Genomic DNA, 19772 nt, shown 5'->3' with positions numbered 1-19772 from the left:
GACCGTCGTTGTTTTCTTAAGTTTCCTTCTTTCTGATAACTGCCTGTAAAAACAGAACGCAAACTTTGGGGGACAGTAAATCAGATCAGACTCTTCCCTCTATTTGTCTTTGTCTTTCCAAAGAATTTCTTTAGCACTTTCTAATATCTATGTATCTGCTGACTTATTTTTTCTAAGGATCTGGCTTCGGTTACTGTTGTTCTGGGGGTATGTTTTGGTGCTTTGTTCTGTTAAGCAGAAGAGGTCCTGTTTTGTTTAATTACTGTGTTTTTTTATATTTGCATTTCTTTAAAATCAGGGGCTCTAGAATATTTAGAAATTGTGCTTTCTTCTGAGTCTTTAGCTGAGGCTAATTTTCTGTGTTTCCATGTCAACATTGATTTTTGTTTACAATATGCACTGATATGTTCAACATATGTTTAGTTCCAATGTATTAAGTCTATGTGGAAAATTTTAGGCATGGTTATTATCTATTTATATGCCAGCTGGTGTCCTGTAACTATAAACTTGGCTGGTCGGTATTTTTGCAAAGCAATTTGGTTCCTGTGTAGCGTTCCTTGTTTTATGAAGGACTATTTTATTGGCTGATGTGGTTAAACATAATGACATGACAATATTACAACTGTTTTGACTAAGTTACTAACAGCAACTGAGCAATATTAGGTATACACAAAAAAGTATTGAAAAGTAAAACATAAAACTACAATCTTATATATTTTTTTCTTTTCTAAATTCAACAAACTTGCTATATTGGATTAATCATCACAAATGTAATACTACGGTGAAATAAGACCTTTGTGAATCCTTTCATATTCCTACAAAAATAAACCAATTATTTATTTTAATTATATACAGTAAATAACAGTATTTCTGACAAAAACTACTGGCTCTGTCAGCACTAAAGCAAAGAATCTAGTGATACTTTGGTGAAATGTGTGGTTCAGCATTAATAAGTATCGTATGTTTGCAGTTCTGACAAAGTGGTTATATATTCTTGTGTCATATTTGGGTTACTCCATTTTCCACCCTCTTTTCCTACCCTGGGACTGCTACTGTCAAAGCAAATTTTCATATTCCTTCAACTCATATCAATTATGTTTGGAACCACTGTGGTTCCATCCATAGATTTTCTAACCACTTCACACAATTAAAGTTTGCAGGAGAGCTAGCAATGCTAGTGCAAGGTAGGATACACTCTGGACGGGACACTAGTCTATCGCAGGGCACAGAAAGACACAGACACACACATACACCAGGGACAATTAACCAATCGGTATGTCTTTGGACTGGTGGAGTAAATCATACCCCCACCACAGCAAGGCTGCAATGCTGACCACTGTGGCCACCATGAAATCAGATCATTGCAGTTACAGTATTTCCCTTAATTCAAAAAGAGAGGTTGTATTCATTTTTTTAACAGAGCAGAAAGAGTAGCTGTTTTAGTGGGATCTTCTGGTATTATAACTGTAGAGTTACGTGAAGCTTATTATGATTATAGAAGAAGCATTTCTTATGTACAGTATATTTCATTGAGATTTTATATACATATTTCTTAATTTGCTGATATTAAAAACAAATATATTCTAAGGAACAGGTAAAGGTCTATTCCTTTCTGAAAAGAGAAGAGACACAAAGTTTCAGTTGTGGAGCCTTCTTCAGGTGTGTTTGACCACAGCTGAAATGTAGTGTCTCTTTTCTTTTCAGCATGGAATAAACCTTCACCTGTTCCTTTGCAGCCTATGCGTGCTGATGCAGCTACCTACTTAAATCTATTGTAATACGGGATGCCCAACACCCTTAACTGGTGCCCATGAAGGATTGTGAGATACAGAAAGCGCTGCACTGAATATTGTAAGGTTTTTGATATGTTCAGAAAGATAAAAATATGTTTGAATTTTATAATAATTTGCAGTTACCCAGGGTGTCTGAAAATGAAACAGAAACATTGTCAAATTATGTTGCAAGTGCTTTTTTAAAGATAAATGTTTCTCAGAACAATAGTGTGTTGCTCTGCATGCACAGTTATAAAGAGTAAAAATCTGGATACTCATTATCAAGAAAAATAACATTAAATGATTAAATATGTTATGTTAATTCACTGGGTTCAAATATAAATATTTATATTAATATTTGTATAAATATTAATTCACTGGGTTCAAATATAAATATAAGTTTGATTGGAGGGTAAAAATATACATTTAGAAATTTGCAACTGTGTTCAGTACTTCTGTTCTGAAACCTTTATCTGCTGTTTTTTTAACATTATCATTTAATGTCCTGCACACAACATAAGTCATTTCAAATTATTTTTAGTAATATAAACAAAAGTCTAGGAAGACGCAGTCTGGGTGTAATTATTTAACAATATTTTATCTTTAAAAATACATCTCATTGAAAGCTTGATTTTAAACCTGTTTCACAACAGCATAAAATACTCATTTTTCCTACATTGAAATTCTTACTCTTCTTCCTGAAAATTTATAGCAGCTCACACTACTGTCATTTATTAAGGGAAGTTTTGGAATGGCTGCTTCTCTAATTTGAATAGCTGCCATTTCAGTTGCTACCCAGACAGGTCAGTGTAATGCAGCAGAAATAACAGGCCCTTTACAGGCTATTAACACATACTTGTATAAATGAAGTGATCCTTAGTCTGTTGTTGGTTTACCATGAAATCTAGTGTTTGTTAGTACTGGAAAGGAGATATGTCATTGTTTTTTTTTTTCTGGAGCAGAATGTAAGTCAAATAGCTTGGTTCTTAAAAGTCGTTGTCAGGCTATGAAAAGGCCATGTACTGTAAATGAGAAACGTGTGTGGTCTTTGATTGTTTTTTTAGTTACTGTATCCATAGCAAATCTGTCCTTCTTACATTAGGCAGCATCTTCCTCCCACACACAGGGTGGACAGCAGGCTAGGAATGTGTTGATGTACTGTAGATCATGCTTTCTCATACTGTATCTAGCCCAAAATATTTGGCACATATGTAGAATGATAATATCCGTTTATGATTAATTACAGTATGTAATTTAAGGTAGGTCCATATACAAATAAACTGAAAATACAATATAAATGTTTGCAAATTATAAACAAAATGTACATGGTGAAAAACAAATGAAGTACTGGTAGCTCTATATCCAAATATTCCTTTCATTTAGTGAGTTATTTTTTTTATTTTCCATTTCAGAGTGTAAACGTTTATACAATTTAAGGCTTTGCAATGCAAATGTAAGATCATCTTTTACACAGTAGGTGCAGGGGAGTAATGATTAAGTGTTAATCTATGTTAGGATAAATTATGATATCTGTGAAAAATAATGGCTTGCAGCCAAAACTATATTTTCTTGTATGTGTGGTAAAAAAAAAGACTATTGCATTAAGTAGCTTTACTGTGTTAAAAATTCAGGAGCTCCTTCATTTTGGAGACTTAATGTGGGACCAGTGTTCTATGTTTGGAGCACGATAAACAGGGATGACAGTAGACCTAGGATACATAGTGATAATTGCTGGTATTTCATTCAGAATTCATCACGGTACCTCAGCTGGTCTCCTCTCCTAGCAGCTTTTCTCAGCTGTTTGGCATTAAAGGAAGGCTGTTTTCTTTTTTGGCCTTACCCATTAACAAATCAGATTGCTTGACAATAATGACATCTGCACCAAGATGCATGCATAAATCACATTTATGCACCCATTCATGCACTTTTAAAACAACCTTTTGAGATCCCTCTGCTTTTCTGCTACTCTTCTGAATGAGCACTAGTAGACATTCAGCAAATTGTAAGATTTTATGTACTGTATGCAAAAAGCTAATTATTCTGTTATGCCACAAGTACAATCCATTGATTGTGCATGAACTAATTAGTTGGGAAGGTGAACTAATTTGCAATAAATTGTAATGAATTACATTGGACTTATTGATTGTTTGTTGTAGTCCTTGAATATGCTGTATGCATCAGCCAAATTAAGAAACAGCTGCTATGTTTTCACCAGGTAATAAAAAAAACAATATATGAGAGAAAACTGATTCCTGCTGATGTAAGATATTTTGAACAGTTGGATTAAGAACATAGTGAAACCATAACAATTGTATTTTAATCTATTTTTTACTCCAATGTTGAGTGAATTGACTCAAATATTGCTATAAACGTAAAATCTGCGCACAGTAACATCAAGGGAGAGCAAAGTCTTTTAAAAAAAGAAAACAGAATTTGAAATCTTTGTCATTCTGTAAAAAAACTCAAATTCTGTATATAAAGATCAAAGATTATTTAATGGAATTAGTGTATAAACGAAGGGCTTCACCATTAGTTAAAAAAGGCAAGACAAACTTTATTCAATTTCTCTATTTTGTTTCATGCAATTATAGTCCCTTTTTATATTACAGTACATGTTAACAAGGGTGCAGCTCTGAATTTTACAACTGAATGGATTTGGCTGCCAAAATTGCTTGCTTTTCTTAATTGTTACTTTATTACACTTGATGAGATTACAATAATGAAGCTTTTTTTATTTATATGGGGGGCATATTTGCATAAATGATTGTGTATTACCGTATAATAAGAGGGCTGGGTAAAAGGGTCTTTCATAAAGGCGAGTTGTTTTCAGGAGACACCACATGCCAAACAGGAAAAGCAACCAGACTTTTTAGTGGCACTGTAACTAGAGGAGATCTTCAAATGCAACTGTTTTGTGCCGTACATTCACAACAATGATGGTGATGTTGGGATGGAATTGACCCAAATATTGTGATTTTGGGCCAGTGTATTATGTAATTTCTCTCATACTTTCATTTATTTTTTGCTTTTGTGATACTACGGATTTTTGTGCATGATTTTTCAATATTAGAGTCTCAAGTACTGATTAACAACTGACTATAGTTTCCTAAAAGAAAATTACTAACCGTCAGCCTAGCCACTGTAGAATGTCATAAAACCCCAACTAAAGAGATACAGTACATGGAATCAATTCCTGAAATCAAATGCAATTTTTGGTTTTTCAGTATTTAAGGAATTGTGGACTACCCCTGCTTTCTTGGTACAGCTGCCAACCACAGCAAACCATTGTACAGAGTTCTAGGCAATGCTTCAAAAGGGCCAGTCTGGTTGGAGTGGAACTATTAAGGTTGATTGCTTTTCCTGAGACATTACATCACCTGTACTGAAATGTTATACTAAATATACTCAATTATACAAATTCATTACAAACACATGTATTCATACACTAAAACAGAAATTTGTAGTTACTTTATCAGTTCTTTTTTGAGCCTTGACTTCATATTTTTCTCACTAATTGTTTATGCACATGCAAAATATATGAGCCCGTTGTCTTATTCTTTGAGTTAGATTTGTTTTGTATGTACATAGTACATCTGATACCATAATGGCCTGACATTAAACTCTATTTATAAGATTTAATGTATATTCATTCATAGCAGAACTGCACACGACTGTAAGCCAGTATTGTTTCTGGCATTTTAATCAGTTATGTGGAGCGTGAATTGTTCAATGACATGTCGTTAACAACACAGTATGGCTATGAGAGAGTATACAGTGGTTCCTTTCCAAAAAAATCACTGAAAAGTCTTCTAAAACGTTTTAATTAACTGCAAAAAAAAAATCTTTGCCAAATTGTAGTACTATTGACATCTTACTTTTTTGTGTTCCCATCCTGTTCATTTTTCTTTTTTTTTTCCACAGTAAAATATACTTGCTCTGGTTACTTAAATATGGATGATATAAAAACACCAAATTGTTTTCAAAGAAAACTGAACTTCTGAACTGGAATGAAATTCAGAGATAAGGTTAAAAAAAAAAGAAAAGAAAGAACAAAGAAAGTTTCATTTATGTGTGAATCATTGTTGAGCTATTTTTTTTCCCAGTTTGTTTCAAATTAGGTTATCCCAGCAGAGGTAACATGTACGTGATAGGCTTTTTGTTGTTGTTGTAAAATATAATGTTTTGAATCACTCCTGCTATATGAAAAAATGACAAAAAATGTTTACAGTAAATAAATAATTTTGCAAAAGAAGTAATTTCCTTGTAAATTATATATTTATATTCTGGTCATTTCATAGGTTTCTTATACAATGTAGATAAACCTCATTAGTATTTTTTATAGTTTTTTTGTAAGAGGAACTTGACTGAAGTGATTAAGTTAAAATTACATTTATCTTGATGTAATCTTCCATTTTATGTTTTATAGATTTTTTCTGCAGACTTAAAAAAAAATTCTAATAATCTTGCATTAACTGGAATGTTTACTGAAGGCCTGCGAATGTATTATAGATGTCTATAATGCATTTTTAATGTGATTCAAACTACTTTGGCCTTTTTGTACTTGTTTCTCAGTTACAGCAGAGTGGGTCCTGTACTTAAGCATTTTATGGATTAAGGAAAATGTACATTTGCACACCAGCTGCACTCACTAAAATGCTTACTCCATGAATATTTTGTCCAACACTTTGTAGGTGCCATTTTCACAAGAACATAAAGTGCAATTTATACTGATGGATATGGAAAAGTTAGACCTTCAGAACAGATTCTATTGAACACTCAACACTTTCAGAAGTACATTAATTATTTATCTTACCTTGCAGAAAAGCCCAGCTCAACACAGGCTGTGCTTGTGGGTGTTCATGTCATTTATATAAACGTTGCTATAATTATATACTGTATATATAGATTATATATAAATGTATAAATATACAATATTTGGGTTGTCAAGGTTCAACAACACCTCCACATGATAGCTGACATTTCTAGATAATACCTTCTTCTTTAAGATTTTTTTAAAAATTTGAGTTAAAAACATAGACAGCCTGTAATGGCATTTTGGAAAGTAACCCTCAAAACCTTCCTACTATGACTCTCATGCCATGGGACAAAACTGCTCTTGTGGCTTCATAACACTCATTAATATAATTTTGGAATTCTCTTACTCAGCTGTTTCAAAATCTTCAGAGTGAGTATGACTCATAAGCGTATCTGGACTCTTACGGAAAACCATTTGCTATACCTGGCCATAGAAAAAGTCTATTAAGGGATTTTTTTTTCAATAGAAGAATGCCTGGAGGTCAGACGTCTGCAGCTGATTTATGTCTCCCTCTGAGTCTCTTAGTAATTCCTTCAGCATGCTTGTTGTGAGTTTAGAGCTATTTCAGTAACTATGATGGACATTGGGTCCCTCTGCTACTCCCACAGGGACTCCATAGAGTCAGCAAAGCTTAGGTATTTACATACATTTGTATTCTAGTACCATGTTAAATGACAACATTCCATAGATTTACTTATAAAAAGCATATGTGAAATTTGAAAATGAGGTAAAAGAGCATTAGTATGTTAAGGTTGTGACAGGGGTAGATTTTCTGGCAAGGCTTTGTATCCTTTTTTAGGGTCAGAGGTTGTTTTTTTGGTAGATATATTAAATTGTTAGAAAGGTTTGCATTAATTTAAAAATTAAAAATGGAAAAATCTGGATAATGCATTGGTTTATCCCAAAACACTCATATCAATTTTTAAATGAAGACAAGTGCTTGTACCTGTGGGAAAAAAAACTGCAAAACAAATTTCACAATATGAGAAAAAGTTGTGCTGTTGAATTATAACTATGACATCATTATCACCACCAGTCCCATCTGGTGGCATCTGCTGTTTCACATTCGAAATAGAAGTAAGTGTGGGGCGGTAAACACTCAAACAGCCACTTATTAATAGAAAACCTATTTTGGTGTATATTTTTATTAGGGTATTGCTTCTGCCTAGATGAATCTTAGTCTTGGGCAATGTTTGACAACTACATACAGCACAGCAAATACTATATGTTATGGTGTCCATCATAGTTTGCTGTATATCTTTTAAGGACAACAAGTAAACATTAATTTCATGCATTGAGTTAAAAACACAAATGGTAGGAATATATACAAGGTAAAAACAGAAGCTATTAATGTTTAAAAGTCACAGAACTGCAATTCTACACATTTCACATACAGTATTCTTTGCTTTATATTAGTTACCAAGGAGATCCATTAGGAAACTGTAATAATAGCTGAGTCATAGTTATTTTAAAAACTGTTACATTGTTACAGCATTTGGAGTGAAATTTATTCATGTTGACCCCTGCATGACCCATCATAACAACATGCGAATGAAGCTTTTCAACTTCCCTTAGTTATTGCTAGTGAACTGGATCTACCCAGATCACAATGATTAGATGTATGGTGTGGTATGATATATAAGATGCATGCATGGAAGATTTAGGTCTCATTCTAATGACCAGTGACACACTACAGAAGGGCCCCATCATGAATAAAACTCTTTTAGAGGCTGGATTGAAATCCAAAACATTGTGCTGTGCTAATCATAATCACCAGCACCAGGTCTCAAATTAATTTTCTGTCATTGCGTGAAACACAAAGGGGACTTTTTTTGTTGAAAACTTTCAAATTTTAGCAAAACTGTAAAAAAAAAAGAGAAATCCATTTATAAGCTGTATTGGAATTGTTGGAAGATATTCACAAACAATACTTTGTGGATGTTCTTAACTGAAGTTTGGGAGTGATGACAACAAAAGTCAACTTTCCTCCCTGCCGGTTTAAATCATTATCATTTTCAATGTCATGTCTCCCAGCTATATCATAAGCCCATCTTGCTCTTTTCACATTTTGTCTCATGCATCCTATTCCAACTCATCTCCACTTTTGCAGCTTGGAGCTCCACCCCTTGGTTAACTCCTCACTCTGCATGGGGGACCCAGCCTCCTAGCTCTGTAAGCAGAGTTAAGTCAAATCTCACTATACCTACATGCTCCAGCAACATCCTCAAATACAAAATGCAAAAAAACAACTGAGAGTTTAAATTCAAAGAACTACTATATATACAGCCTGAGACTGCATGTGAATTTATAGACACAATTTAACAAGCAGGTAGTGGTGTATTAATTTCCTTGACTGTCAAGAAAGTAATTTTTAACTTGATAATCTGAAATCTTCCTAATGGTATCTGGTTGAAGCTTTAAATAGTTCATTTATTGTCTATTGAATGTACCTGTCCAAAAAAGAACTGGTTCTGGTATTTCTTATTATGGTTTCTAAAAATCCATTTGATCAAGAGGGGACAAAACTCCAAGCTGAAACCCATAAGTGTGTTCAATCAACCTGTTAGGCAGTTTACCAGAACTGTCCATTACTCAACATAGCACAGGAGTGAAAATAACACATTCCAGAGTGAATCACACTGAAATCCACTGGTAACCGTATTAGGTAGAGAAGGCAGTTTTATTATTAACATTCTGCATTTCAAAGATGACAAGATGCCTCTGAGATTTATGTTATGTAGTACACATCTCTTAGTAATATTTAATTTTAACAAACATATTACCTCACTTTAAAAATCCCACCCATGTCTGAAACAGAAGGAACATTTTGTACCATTTTATTGACTGCATTGCATTTTATTGGCATGAGCTTCAACACTAACTTTTCTTGGCTGTGCCTACCTGCCTCCCAGACTTTCCACAGTGGGTGTCACTACTCAGCTGACAGTGGTATCTATCAATCTATCTCATCAAATACACTTGGCTTAGAGAACCTACATGCTATTATTACAAACATTTTAGCCTTATATTTATTTAATGCTGTTTAAGTTCTAGAGGGATGACAATGGGCAAGTTCAATCAGTCTCAGATGCCCTAAATCATAATCATTATTGACATAACTTTGTCACATTAGAAATTATATTGTGAACTACACAGTTCACATTATAGCCCCTTAGCCCCTTTTCTCCCTCACATTCATCTTTTGCATCCCTCCTGCACCCAATCTCCACCTTTGCAGCCACCCCTTGGACACTCCTCACTCTGCATGGGGTTCCTAGTCTCCTCGTCCTATGGCCAGGTGGTTAGCCCTCAGCCAAACAGGTTAAGCCAAAGTTTGACTAAAACACTCAGTGAACTTACTTCTTGGGTGTTGTTATTCCTAGTGAATTTAAAAATGCTAAAGACAAAAAACTAGTTTTAGTTGTTACGAAGAAGTCTCTTGACTTTTAAGCATCCTTTTGGTTTTTTCAACTTGCAAATCAAGTATTTTGCTTGTTGACCATTTTTTTAAATGTACTATGATTTAGCTCTTAAGTCTTAGAGAATATCTGTACTGACATGATCCTAAGTTTAGAGTTTTCTGTTAATGGCTAAACCATTCCATAATATGTTATTAATTAAACAGCTACCATCACGCAGTATGGGGCAATAGGCTGAGATGAAAAGAAACAGCATAAGTTCTTTTCAAACCCTGTGCATGAGGTATGAATAAACAAAAAAAGTCTTTGTTTAAAGCACACGATATAAGCATGTAAGCATATATGTCTTTCTTAAAAACTATGTTAACGCTATTTATAAATACAATGTTATAGGAAAAATGGTTCCAATATCCTACTACATATGACTATTATGTTTATGATTTCTTTCATTTTAGCATTTGGTTTTGAGTTCTTTTCTTCATACATTTTATCAGTATCTTTACATAAAGGGCAATGTTTAATTGTTTTGCAATAAAGAACCTATCCATCCATTTTCAGTCACTTTCACTTTATATTTGAAAGATCACAATGAGCCAGTGTCTAATTTGGCAGGCAGCAGGTCCAAGGTCAAGGTGGTATTACACCCTGGATGGAACTCAAATGCCAAGACGCATACACATCCAGTATACATAAGGAGGCGTGGCAGAGTAGCTGGAGAGTGAGGAAGTACAGTATGACAATTTAGAGACATTCATGAAACACCCAATGTCCTCAATATTCTGGTTGGGAAGAAACCAGAGTACTAAGAAAAATCATCTGGACGTGGAGACATCTTTCAAGTTCCATATACAATTTGTTCTAGGCTCGTCATTGTGCCTTCTTATAATAAATAATGCAATACAAATTTGACAGTAGGAAATTCTATAGAGGAAATTGCAAATGCACTATTGTTGCTTCTTAAAGTAAAATACATAATAATAATAATTGTAAATGGACATAAAAAATATTAATTTAAAATGATTTATAAGATTGTATGAACTACCAATGTTGTTGTTATTATTATTGTTATATTTTTATACATCTTCTGAAATAGAATTGGACTAGGTGATGTTGAAGTGGAAAAAGAAACATTATAGAAGTATAATCCCTTCTGACATCTATAACAGAAAATTAAATCAATCTTAATCAAATCAATCTCAATTTCACTTCATTATTGGAAGAATAAGAGAGACTGCTGTGCACATGTGAGGTTTTCACCTGTTGAGCTGTTGAGCAACGTATTGAGTCATAAAAGTAGCAATTTCTTTTCAAAAAGATTGATTTTCTTTTATCCCAACCATGTTCTTTCATTACCTAATACTCAATGAGTCTCTCATAGGCTTGCTGCCACTTTGTTCTCTTCAATCCCACCCTTTTCCCCACCCAGCTTAACAGAGGGTGTGGGTCCCTAAACTGAGACACAGATTGTTTCTGTTTTCCGATGGAACGTTCAACAGCTGGAAAAATTTTTCCCTTTCAGATTCGTGGCTGTTTTCCATTTTGCATACAGTACTGGAGTCTAACACCTTTTTTCTTCTTTTTTTAAAGCAATCTTCTGTTTGTATTTTAGCTTGCTTCTCTGTATGCATACAGTATGTATCCATATATGAGCTGCGTTTTGTTTTGCATTCTAAGAATGAGAGAACAGAGGGGACATATCAGTCTGTTGTACACTGACTGTAGACTGGCCTGAGTGATGTCATGCTATGAGGCACATAGCTGTAAGATGATAAAGTCCTCCCCAGGGGGGGGACTCCCACTAAGAAGGGTTGCATTCAGACTTTGCTGAACCAAATCAATCCAGGCTCTGGAAAGAGCTGTAGGGAAGGACACGGCACAAGAATCCAGGACCTGTCTTCCTGTGTACTTTATAGAGCTGCAGCTGCTCCTGTAACACTATGTTTATGTACAGGAGAACGTCCATCTTAGAATTTTAAAACAAACTATGTGTTTCTGTTCTGTAATCTGCAAAGTTAATTTGTCTGGATTTTCAGGAGAGAAACAACAAGACAGGTAGGTAATTATTAATTGTATTAAATGCAGACAGGTGGAAATTCTAATATAAAAAATTCAGACTACTTACAAAATTAATTTAGCATAGCTTTTGCTTACTGTAATGTTTGAATCATACTGTATGCTGCTGTTGTTATCCTATACATATTTGCGTAGTCGTGCAGAAATTGATTGGTGAATTGTACAATAATAGCCATTTCATACAATTTTTCCCATGGTTAAGAAGGTGGAAGATCAAGTTTTACATTTTTAAGTGGCTTTTAGTTGATGATGCAATGGGAATGTTCACATTCGTAATGAAGCTAATAGAAGTTTTAAAATGACAAAATGCTAAGTTTGCCTCCTGTGTGTAGCAGAATATCCTGAACTCATTACTACAGTAGTTTGATTCTATAGACTCTTTGGAACTTCCTGGAGGTTGTCATTGACAACTGCAGCCAACTTAATGGATAGGGATGAGGTCAATTTTTTCCAAAAATCATGTGTAAAAGGAAGCCCCTGAGTGTGTTGTAAAAATGAAACAAAATCACTGAAGAGTCTTGTCTATCTATAAAATAGATCTAAAAGAGCTGCAACATTTTCCTATTGTATTTTTGTTGCAGAAATTGTTTAAATCAACAGTATCACAGGAAATTATGTATATTTCTTTCACAGATTTTAAATAATGTTATAATAAGTAGAAGAACTGAAGTATTTGGTGAGAAAGTTTCTGTATATCTTACTGTGTTTAAGGATGCATTCACGTCTATAGAAGTCATGCTGTAATTTTATTTTTGATCTATTGTATCTCGATTTGCTAACCCTGCATTTTTAAAACTGGAATTTTGGGGCATTTTAATACAGCTGTTAAGTTTGAAAAGCTCACTTATACAAAGGGCAATTGTGTGAAGTAAGACGCTAGATCAGTGATTCTCAAACTTTTTGGACCAAGTACCACCCCTGATCAAACCAAAGCATCCAAGTACCACCTACAGTACAAGTCATCTTCTCATAGCAACCACAGAAAATCTCAATGACCAACATGCACGCACACACACTCTCACACACATAAAATAAAAATAGCAGTGCACACTTAGATAATTTGGATCATACTGCCCTGTAGTCATTTTCTGACACTTGCTAACACTAGCAGTGCTGTCTGTGTCAGGTTCAGCAGCAGAGCTAGTGTCGGTGACCGATGTATAATTCTCCTCATTCTCAACAGGTGTGCGTGATCTGTCGGAGCTGGTGTCAGTACTGTTGGTGTCTATTCCTTTCAGCCATGACATAATACTTGATTTTTGCGAGGTATTAATTTTAGATCATTTGTTTTCTTGGAAAACAGTATGAGCACTGAAGTATTAGCATGTGCTGTATCAACATAGCTAAGTACGTAGGCTGCGTATTTGACACATAAACTAATTTTATTTGAAAAGAAAATATGAAAAATATGAAAACTCGTCCCAAGCTTTCTGAAACCGATTACATTTTTACATAATTTTTAATTATACAATTTTTAATTCCCAATTTTTCAGTGAACACAACAAATTTCCAGGGTCATCTGACACACCACTTGGGTGCACTCCACGTACTGCACCACCAGTGGTACACGTACCACAGTTTGAGAACCACTGCCCTAGATGATTTTCAGCACACATTCCAAGTACAAAAATATATTAATTCTAAGAAAGTTAATCCTTTTACATTCTTATATATTTTTGAGTCCTGGGCAGTCATAAGTGCCCTAGTACATTCGAAAATTAAATATTTTTTAAATATCTATGTACAACATAATTATTTGCAAATTTGATTTTTCATTGGCTTCATTTGCATACAAGGCCTGGGGCTATACTGTTAATGGACAAAGAGGTTCTGCTAATGATTTCAGTACAATATGCTACTAATTTAAATGGCCAGTTGCCTATAAACAACCAGCAACCACAGACTACACTCATCGTTCTGTGTTAAAATTTACAATCCCACTAATTCTGTAAAGCAGCTGTGTTGAGCATTGCTATGGAACAACCCAGAATTCTGAGGAGCTTGCAAATCAAACAACAAGAGAAACCTCTCTCTGGACCTTTCAGTTTTAGTTGGGGACATAGTGAAGTGGGAGCCTGGACTTTTGATTGTGATTTGAGGTGCTGAGAGGTAGGTGTAACTACTAATGATAGATACTGTAAATCAAAACATTACTACAGGTTTTGGTAAGTCTGAAGAACACTACCAATGTTTGCTTTTAACATTCATTGTTTTACATGGATTTTTAAAGTGGCAAAAATGTTTTTAGATTCCAGATGTATCACATCTAAATATTTTTATTTTATTTCTTTTTTGTAAATATCAGAATATTGTGTTGAATTACCAATGATATCTATAGCTTACTGTTTTCTAGGTTTAGTTAGTTGTTACTATTGTATAGGTTTAGTTAGAATCATTTGTGCAACATAGAAATACACTGAAGTGTAGGACAGTGATTAGTGTAGTCTGTATGCTCCAAAAAGTTTTACAGCACATAAAATGCAGCTGTTTTGCAGACAAGATAATTTCCTTCAATTATCTGGCATGCAGAAAGACACTGCAAAATCACATGGTGATAGACAGATGCAACGTGACAACTTCTTGGACTTTCAGAGATGTTGGCAGGTCTATTAATAGGCAGGGTCTGAAACCAAAGTCATATCATTGTTTGGGTCATGGTCAAAATGAAACCTTTGCTCATTGTCACACTTACGACTAACATGTTTTGACAATAGCTGACCAAGGGGAACAATGAGAACATTGTTAATTTAGCAGCACTGTAAACACAACGGCCTACAAAACTGACCAGTAGCAGTTTAGAGCTGTAAGTAGGAGGGAACAGGCTGAGAAAACCTACTGCTTGTGTGTTTAGGAAATGTTTTGCTTTGATTCCAAGGAGTCAGGAAATACCATAAGGCACTTATTTCTTAAGACAGTTTTCCATTTCTGACTCATTCCTCTGGCTCCGTAATTCATAACTTTTCCTGGGAAGATCCTGTAGCCTTTAAGGACTCATCAGAGATTTAGAAAGGCAGTGCTGAGAAAAAAGAGAGATGGTTATGTGGGATTATCTGGGCCTAATCAATAACAGTCCATTTATGGAGAATTGGTAAGATTTTTCCAATGTAAAAGGTGTTATAGAGTTGGACTAAGTTTATTATATGTTTTCTACTATTGCACTGAAAAAATATATTCAGCATATATTCTTGCAGTTACTGTATGAGCCTCCGGTAATTAGAGTGTGTGTATTTACAGTATTTTAACTCAAAATAAAGTTCTAATTCAAAAATAAAAGCTATGTATCTATACTTCATGTATTTCCCCCTATTTATATTTCAAAAGTAAGCGATGTGCCATAGAGACATCATTAATGTACAGGAATATTTTAAAAACAGCACAATGTTTATTAGATTCAATAACAAACAATAACCTCGAAAAGTCCTTTGCAGATGTATAAACAACCTCTAAACAACTGATGTTTTTAATGTACTATTTGACATTGAAACCCACAGAAGCCATGATTCCAAGTCTGGTTCAAAGGGAATGAAGTAAATCAAAAGTTGTGCATCAGCCTGGTATGCATTTCACAAAGATTACTTTTTTTAAGCTCTATGTGTAATGAGCATGTCAGCAAAAGAAGGAGAAAAAGGTTTTGTTGGCACAAAAATGACCTTGTTTCAATAATTGAACAGCTTTTAGTTTTCTGATGGGTTTTTTATTCCCCCTCAGTGTTGTTTTTTTGTGTTTGAGAAAACTGGCAGATGCATTCTGCATTTTCTGTGAAGTCAGCACATTAAGCCAAGGACTTCAGGTGTTAATAATTAGCATTCTGGGTCTAGAAATTGAAACCCAGCCTTGTTTTCCCTAAACATATGCCACTTTATTTTCTATGTGTTAAAGAAATGAAGAAATGCTTGTTTTAATTCAATCAGATAAAAACAGGGTACATGCTTTTAATTGAAAATGTGTTATCTTGTAGTCAAATGTAGGTGGCTAGATCAGAAATGATTATGGTCTTCAGTTACAGAGAATGTAAAGAGTGCTTATAAAACCATAGAAAAGCCCATCATTTCTGGAAAGCACAGTTGGTGACAGCAAAAATAATTTAAAAAAACAATACTTAAACTTTGTTACTTTTTGTGGTCACCCACACCTTGTTTGTGAGGATATGAATGTTTGTGCAGTTTTGTTCAGAGAAATCAAAGAGTCAGTTCAGTTCTTTACAAGGGAAGAGTTTCTATGATTGCCTTAGTGAGCTAGCATCACGATTTCAATTGTAGTCAATCTGTAGTTAGAATGTATGTTTCTTATTTTAATTTTTATTTAATACTTGATACTGTATTGGCTGGCACAGTGGTACGGTGGTCTTCATTGCTGCCTTGTAGTGCTGGGGCCCTGGGTTCAATTCTGGATCTGGGGTGCTGTGTGTGTGGAGTTTCTATGTTCTCTGTGTGTTCACATGGGTTTCCTCTGGGTGCTCCGGTTTCCTCCCACAGTCCAAAGACATACTGGTACTGTAGGTTAGTTGGCTTCTTGGAAAACTGATCCTGGGTGTGAGTGAGTATTTGTGTGTGTGTGTCCTATGATGAATTGGCATCCTGTCCAGGTGCCTTGTTGCTGAGTCCTTTGTCTCTTAGATAAAGCATTTAGAAAATGGTCTTTACAGTTTTTAGGATTGACATAAAACTAAGACTTTTTTCCTTTGATTTATTTCAGATGTTGTTCACACACAAGGTCCTCTAGACGGAAGTCTCTACGCCAAGGTTCGTAAGAAGGAGTCCATCGAAGGAACAGTTACTGCCAACGGCCTTCCAGCAGTTGATCACGCGCTCTCTGTCAGTAGTGACTCGGGTAACTCCACTGCCTCTATCAAGACTGACCGGACCGATGACCCTGGGCAGCAGGCAGCAACAGTCACTCAACCGCTAAGCCCTGAGGAAAAGAAAGAGCTTGATCAGCTCCTGAGTGGCTTAGAGGCACCCATGAATCAACAGAGTTTCTTGGGCACTTTGGCTGGAGGGGGAGGAGGAGGTGGTGTGCGTCATCTAGTACCAGCCCAAATCCATGTTAATGGGAACAATAGTGCAGAGAGGGAAACTGACATTCTTGATGATGAGATTCCTAACAGTCAGGAGGCAAACAGTGTGGACAGCTTAGGGACACTGTCATCCTTTGAGGGCAGAGCAACACCTGCAGAGCTCTATTACCCAATCGAAACAGTGATTAATGGGCAGGATGGCCCTTACCCAGAGAAAATCACCCTTGAAAAATCAGTGGGGATGCCAGTCCAGGGGGTCCGGAGCTCTGCCTCAGCTCAGGACCATATCATGGATTCAAACCTAGGCTCACCGCAGGGCAGCTATGCTAACCAAAATGGCAACATTTACCGGTCACAGTCCTTTGGTGCACCTGGTGTTCCCAGTTTGGAAACTGTCCCTAAGCTGATGCCCAGGGCCCCTGCCAGGAGTACCAGCAGTAGAGAGGCAGTACAGAGGGGGCTGAATGCTTGGCAGTTGCATGGTCTTCCTGAAGAAGGGTCCCTTGATGGTGGTCACTCGAATCCCAGCTTGCAGACTCACAGCCTGCCTGAGTTTCCCCACACAGCTTCCCAGCAGGAAATTGAGCAGTCGATTGAGGCTCTGAACATGCTCATGTTGGACCTGGACCCTGCCTTGACACATCTTCCCAAGTCCTACAGCGCTCCACTTTCTACAGTCCAGGTATTCCCAGGAGACAGCAGTGTGGTAACCACTCAGCCTTCTTTCTCTCAGTTACCAGCCTATCAAGCAGACACTTCAGTGCCACATTATATCAATGAACCTTCTGCCAGCTATGGTCAGGGTCAACAAAGGCCCATCCCTACTGTCCATCCTACAACAGCTGCTGCCCAGAATTATTCAACAGAGCAATCTGCTGCTTTCAGTCCACAGAAGCCTGCAAATACATATTCGCCAAGCTCTGCAGTTTCATCTGAACCATACAATGCACTCAGTTATGGGCAACAGAAACCCAGCAACATAGGTCCAGCAAGCACAGCAGCCCTGCCCTATTCAACAGAATCATCTACAGGTGCATTTGGCCAGCTCCAGTTGAGGCCCCTCAACACTTATCCCACAAACACTGCATCCTACTCTCCTGAGCTCCAGGAACATGACTTCCATGTCTCCTCACCATATGTGGGACTCCCTCGCAGCTACAGTGCAGCAGGGGGCAGTGCTTCCTCTTCCCCATTGCCCCCCGTCACTTCCCAGTCTCCACCACCACCCAAAGAAGTGGAGCCTGAAAAGGAACAGTACAACTTAGAGGGACTGGTGGCTCACCGTGTGGCTGGTAAGAACAATTTTACACTCATTTAATTTTTTAGTAAAACTGGGTTTGACAAATGTATGGTGCAATACCTGAAATACACTGAATTATGGTATTTTATTATGGATATAGAAGAAGGAAAATGTTATATATTCAATTTGAAGAATACGATAAAAATGACCAGCTCAACTGCAATACAGTATAAACTTTCAAAATGTGTATTTTTATTTTTTTATATACAAGATTGTTATAAGGAATGCTGGCTTCCTTGCTTTTGTATTTTCAATACTGTATAACTACTGCTGTATCTCATATCAAGGAATGCCAACTCTGGTCCTATGGCTGTTGTCCAGTAGGTTTTATAGGTCTCTCTTCCTTCTTTGTAAGAACTTGGAAAGGTTTAAAAAGTTGTCCATTCGAAATGGCTTGAAATGCCTCCTGCTTTAAGTCTTTATCTGGTTGTATGCATTCAAATATTAGTATGTTTCACTTGTATTAAAGGTATTCCCAGAACATCTTTTTCCTAGGAAAGCCTTCAGTTTAGAGTATTTTGTCCAATACCTTAATATTTTTCAAGATAAACAGTACTGTAGGTAATAGTTTAATATAAGGACCTACAACCAGTAAAAAAGTGAATCCATTTACTTCAATATACCCTATAAGTAAAACATTTAATGTAATTGTGTTACTGAGAGCTTGACTGGATCAACAATCAGCGGGTGTATGGGTCTCCAGGACAAGGATTGGAAATCCTTCACCTAAAGTATTATGGTACATTGTGCTACAAAAACAAATGCAAAAAATACATTTAACTTGCATTTCATATCTTTGATACCAGAATTACTGATTTGTAGATGTTCATGAAAGCAGTTATTTTGGAACTTGAAAGAGATTTGTTTTTCATTTTACTTGACCCATTTTTCAATATACTTTTGACATTGTTGTTGACTGTACTGTATGATATCCAAAAAACAACCCTTTGAGAAATTCAGCTGGTTTTATTGATAAAATAAAATGGATTTGACCTCCATAAAATGATACAGCATGAAAAAAAGAATAACTGTTTTGTGAAATATAATATTTAAAATTTCAAATCCTGTTAATAGACTTTAAATCCGGAGTGAAATTCTTCCAGCGTGTTCTGTGATCCAAAAGCTGGAATGTCTAGAACTTTAAAGTCTTTCAGAGTCATCTTTGGATTTCCAACATGTTTTATACAGAGGAAAAGCTGTTGCTTCCTAGATTTTGTTTCTTTGGCCACTTATATTTAGAGACATTTTTTACCACAATAGGTCTTATTTTTTATTATAGTGCTGGCACTTGTACAACAGTTTGGCATCATAATAACTGCATTGTTCAGTGCTAAATGCTTGTAGTCCAAGCTTGGGAAACTGTTTCTGCTGTCTA

The 19772-nt window shown here is 35.7% G+C and overlaps 1 protein-coding gene across 10 annotated transcripts in view; it reads left to right on the top strand.

The window, feature by feature from the left end:
- The window catches only part of tns1b (tensin 1b), a 262650-nt gene that overhangs the window by 204783 nt on the left and 38095 nt on the right, over positions 1-19772 (top strand). For all 10 annotated transcript variants that reach the window (XM_088931354.1, XM_088931353.1, XM_088931352.1 and 7 more), the window contains one exon: positions 16776-18389. In XM_088931354.1, coding sequence (XP_088787480.1) covers positions 16776-18389 — 1614 coding nt within the window. The remainder of the gene's footprint in view (positions 1-16775; positions 18390-19772) is intronic.

This window comes from Atractosteus spatula, chromosome 13, assembly GCF_055471065.1.
Source record: "Atractosteus spatula isolate fAtrSpa1 chromosome 13, fAtrSpa1.hap1, whole genome shotgun sequence".
Lineage (NCBI taxonomy): Eukaryota > Metazoa > Chordata > Actinopteri > Semionotiformes > Lepisosteidae > Atractosteus > Atractosteus spatula.
This window is presented reverse-complemented; position numbering and strand designations above follow the sequence as displayed.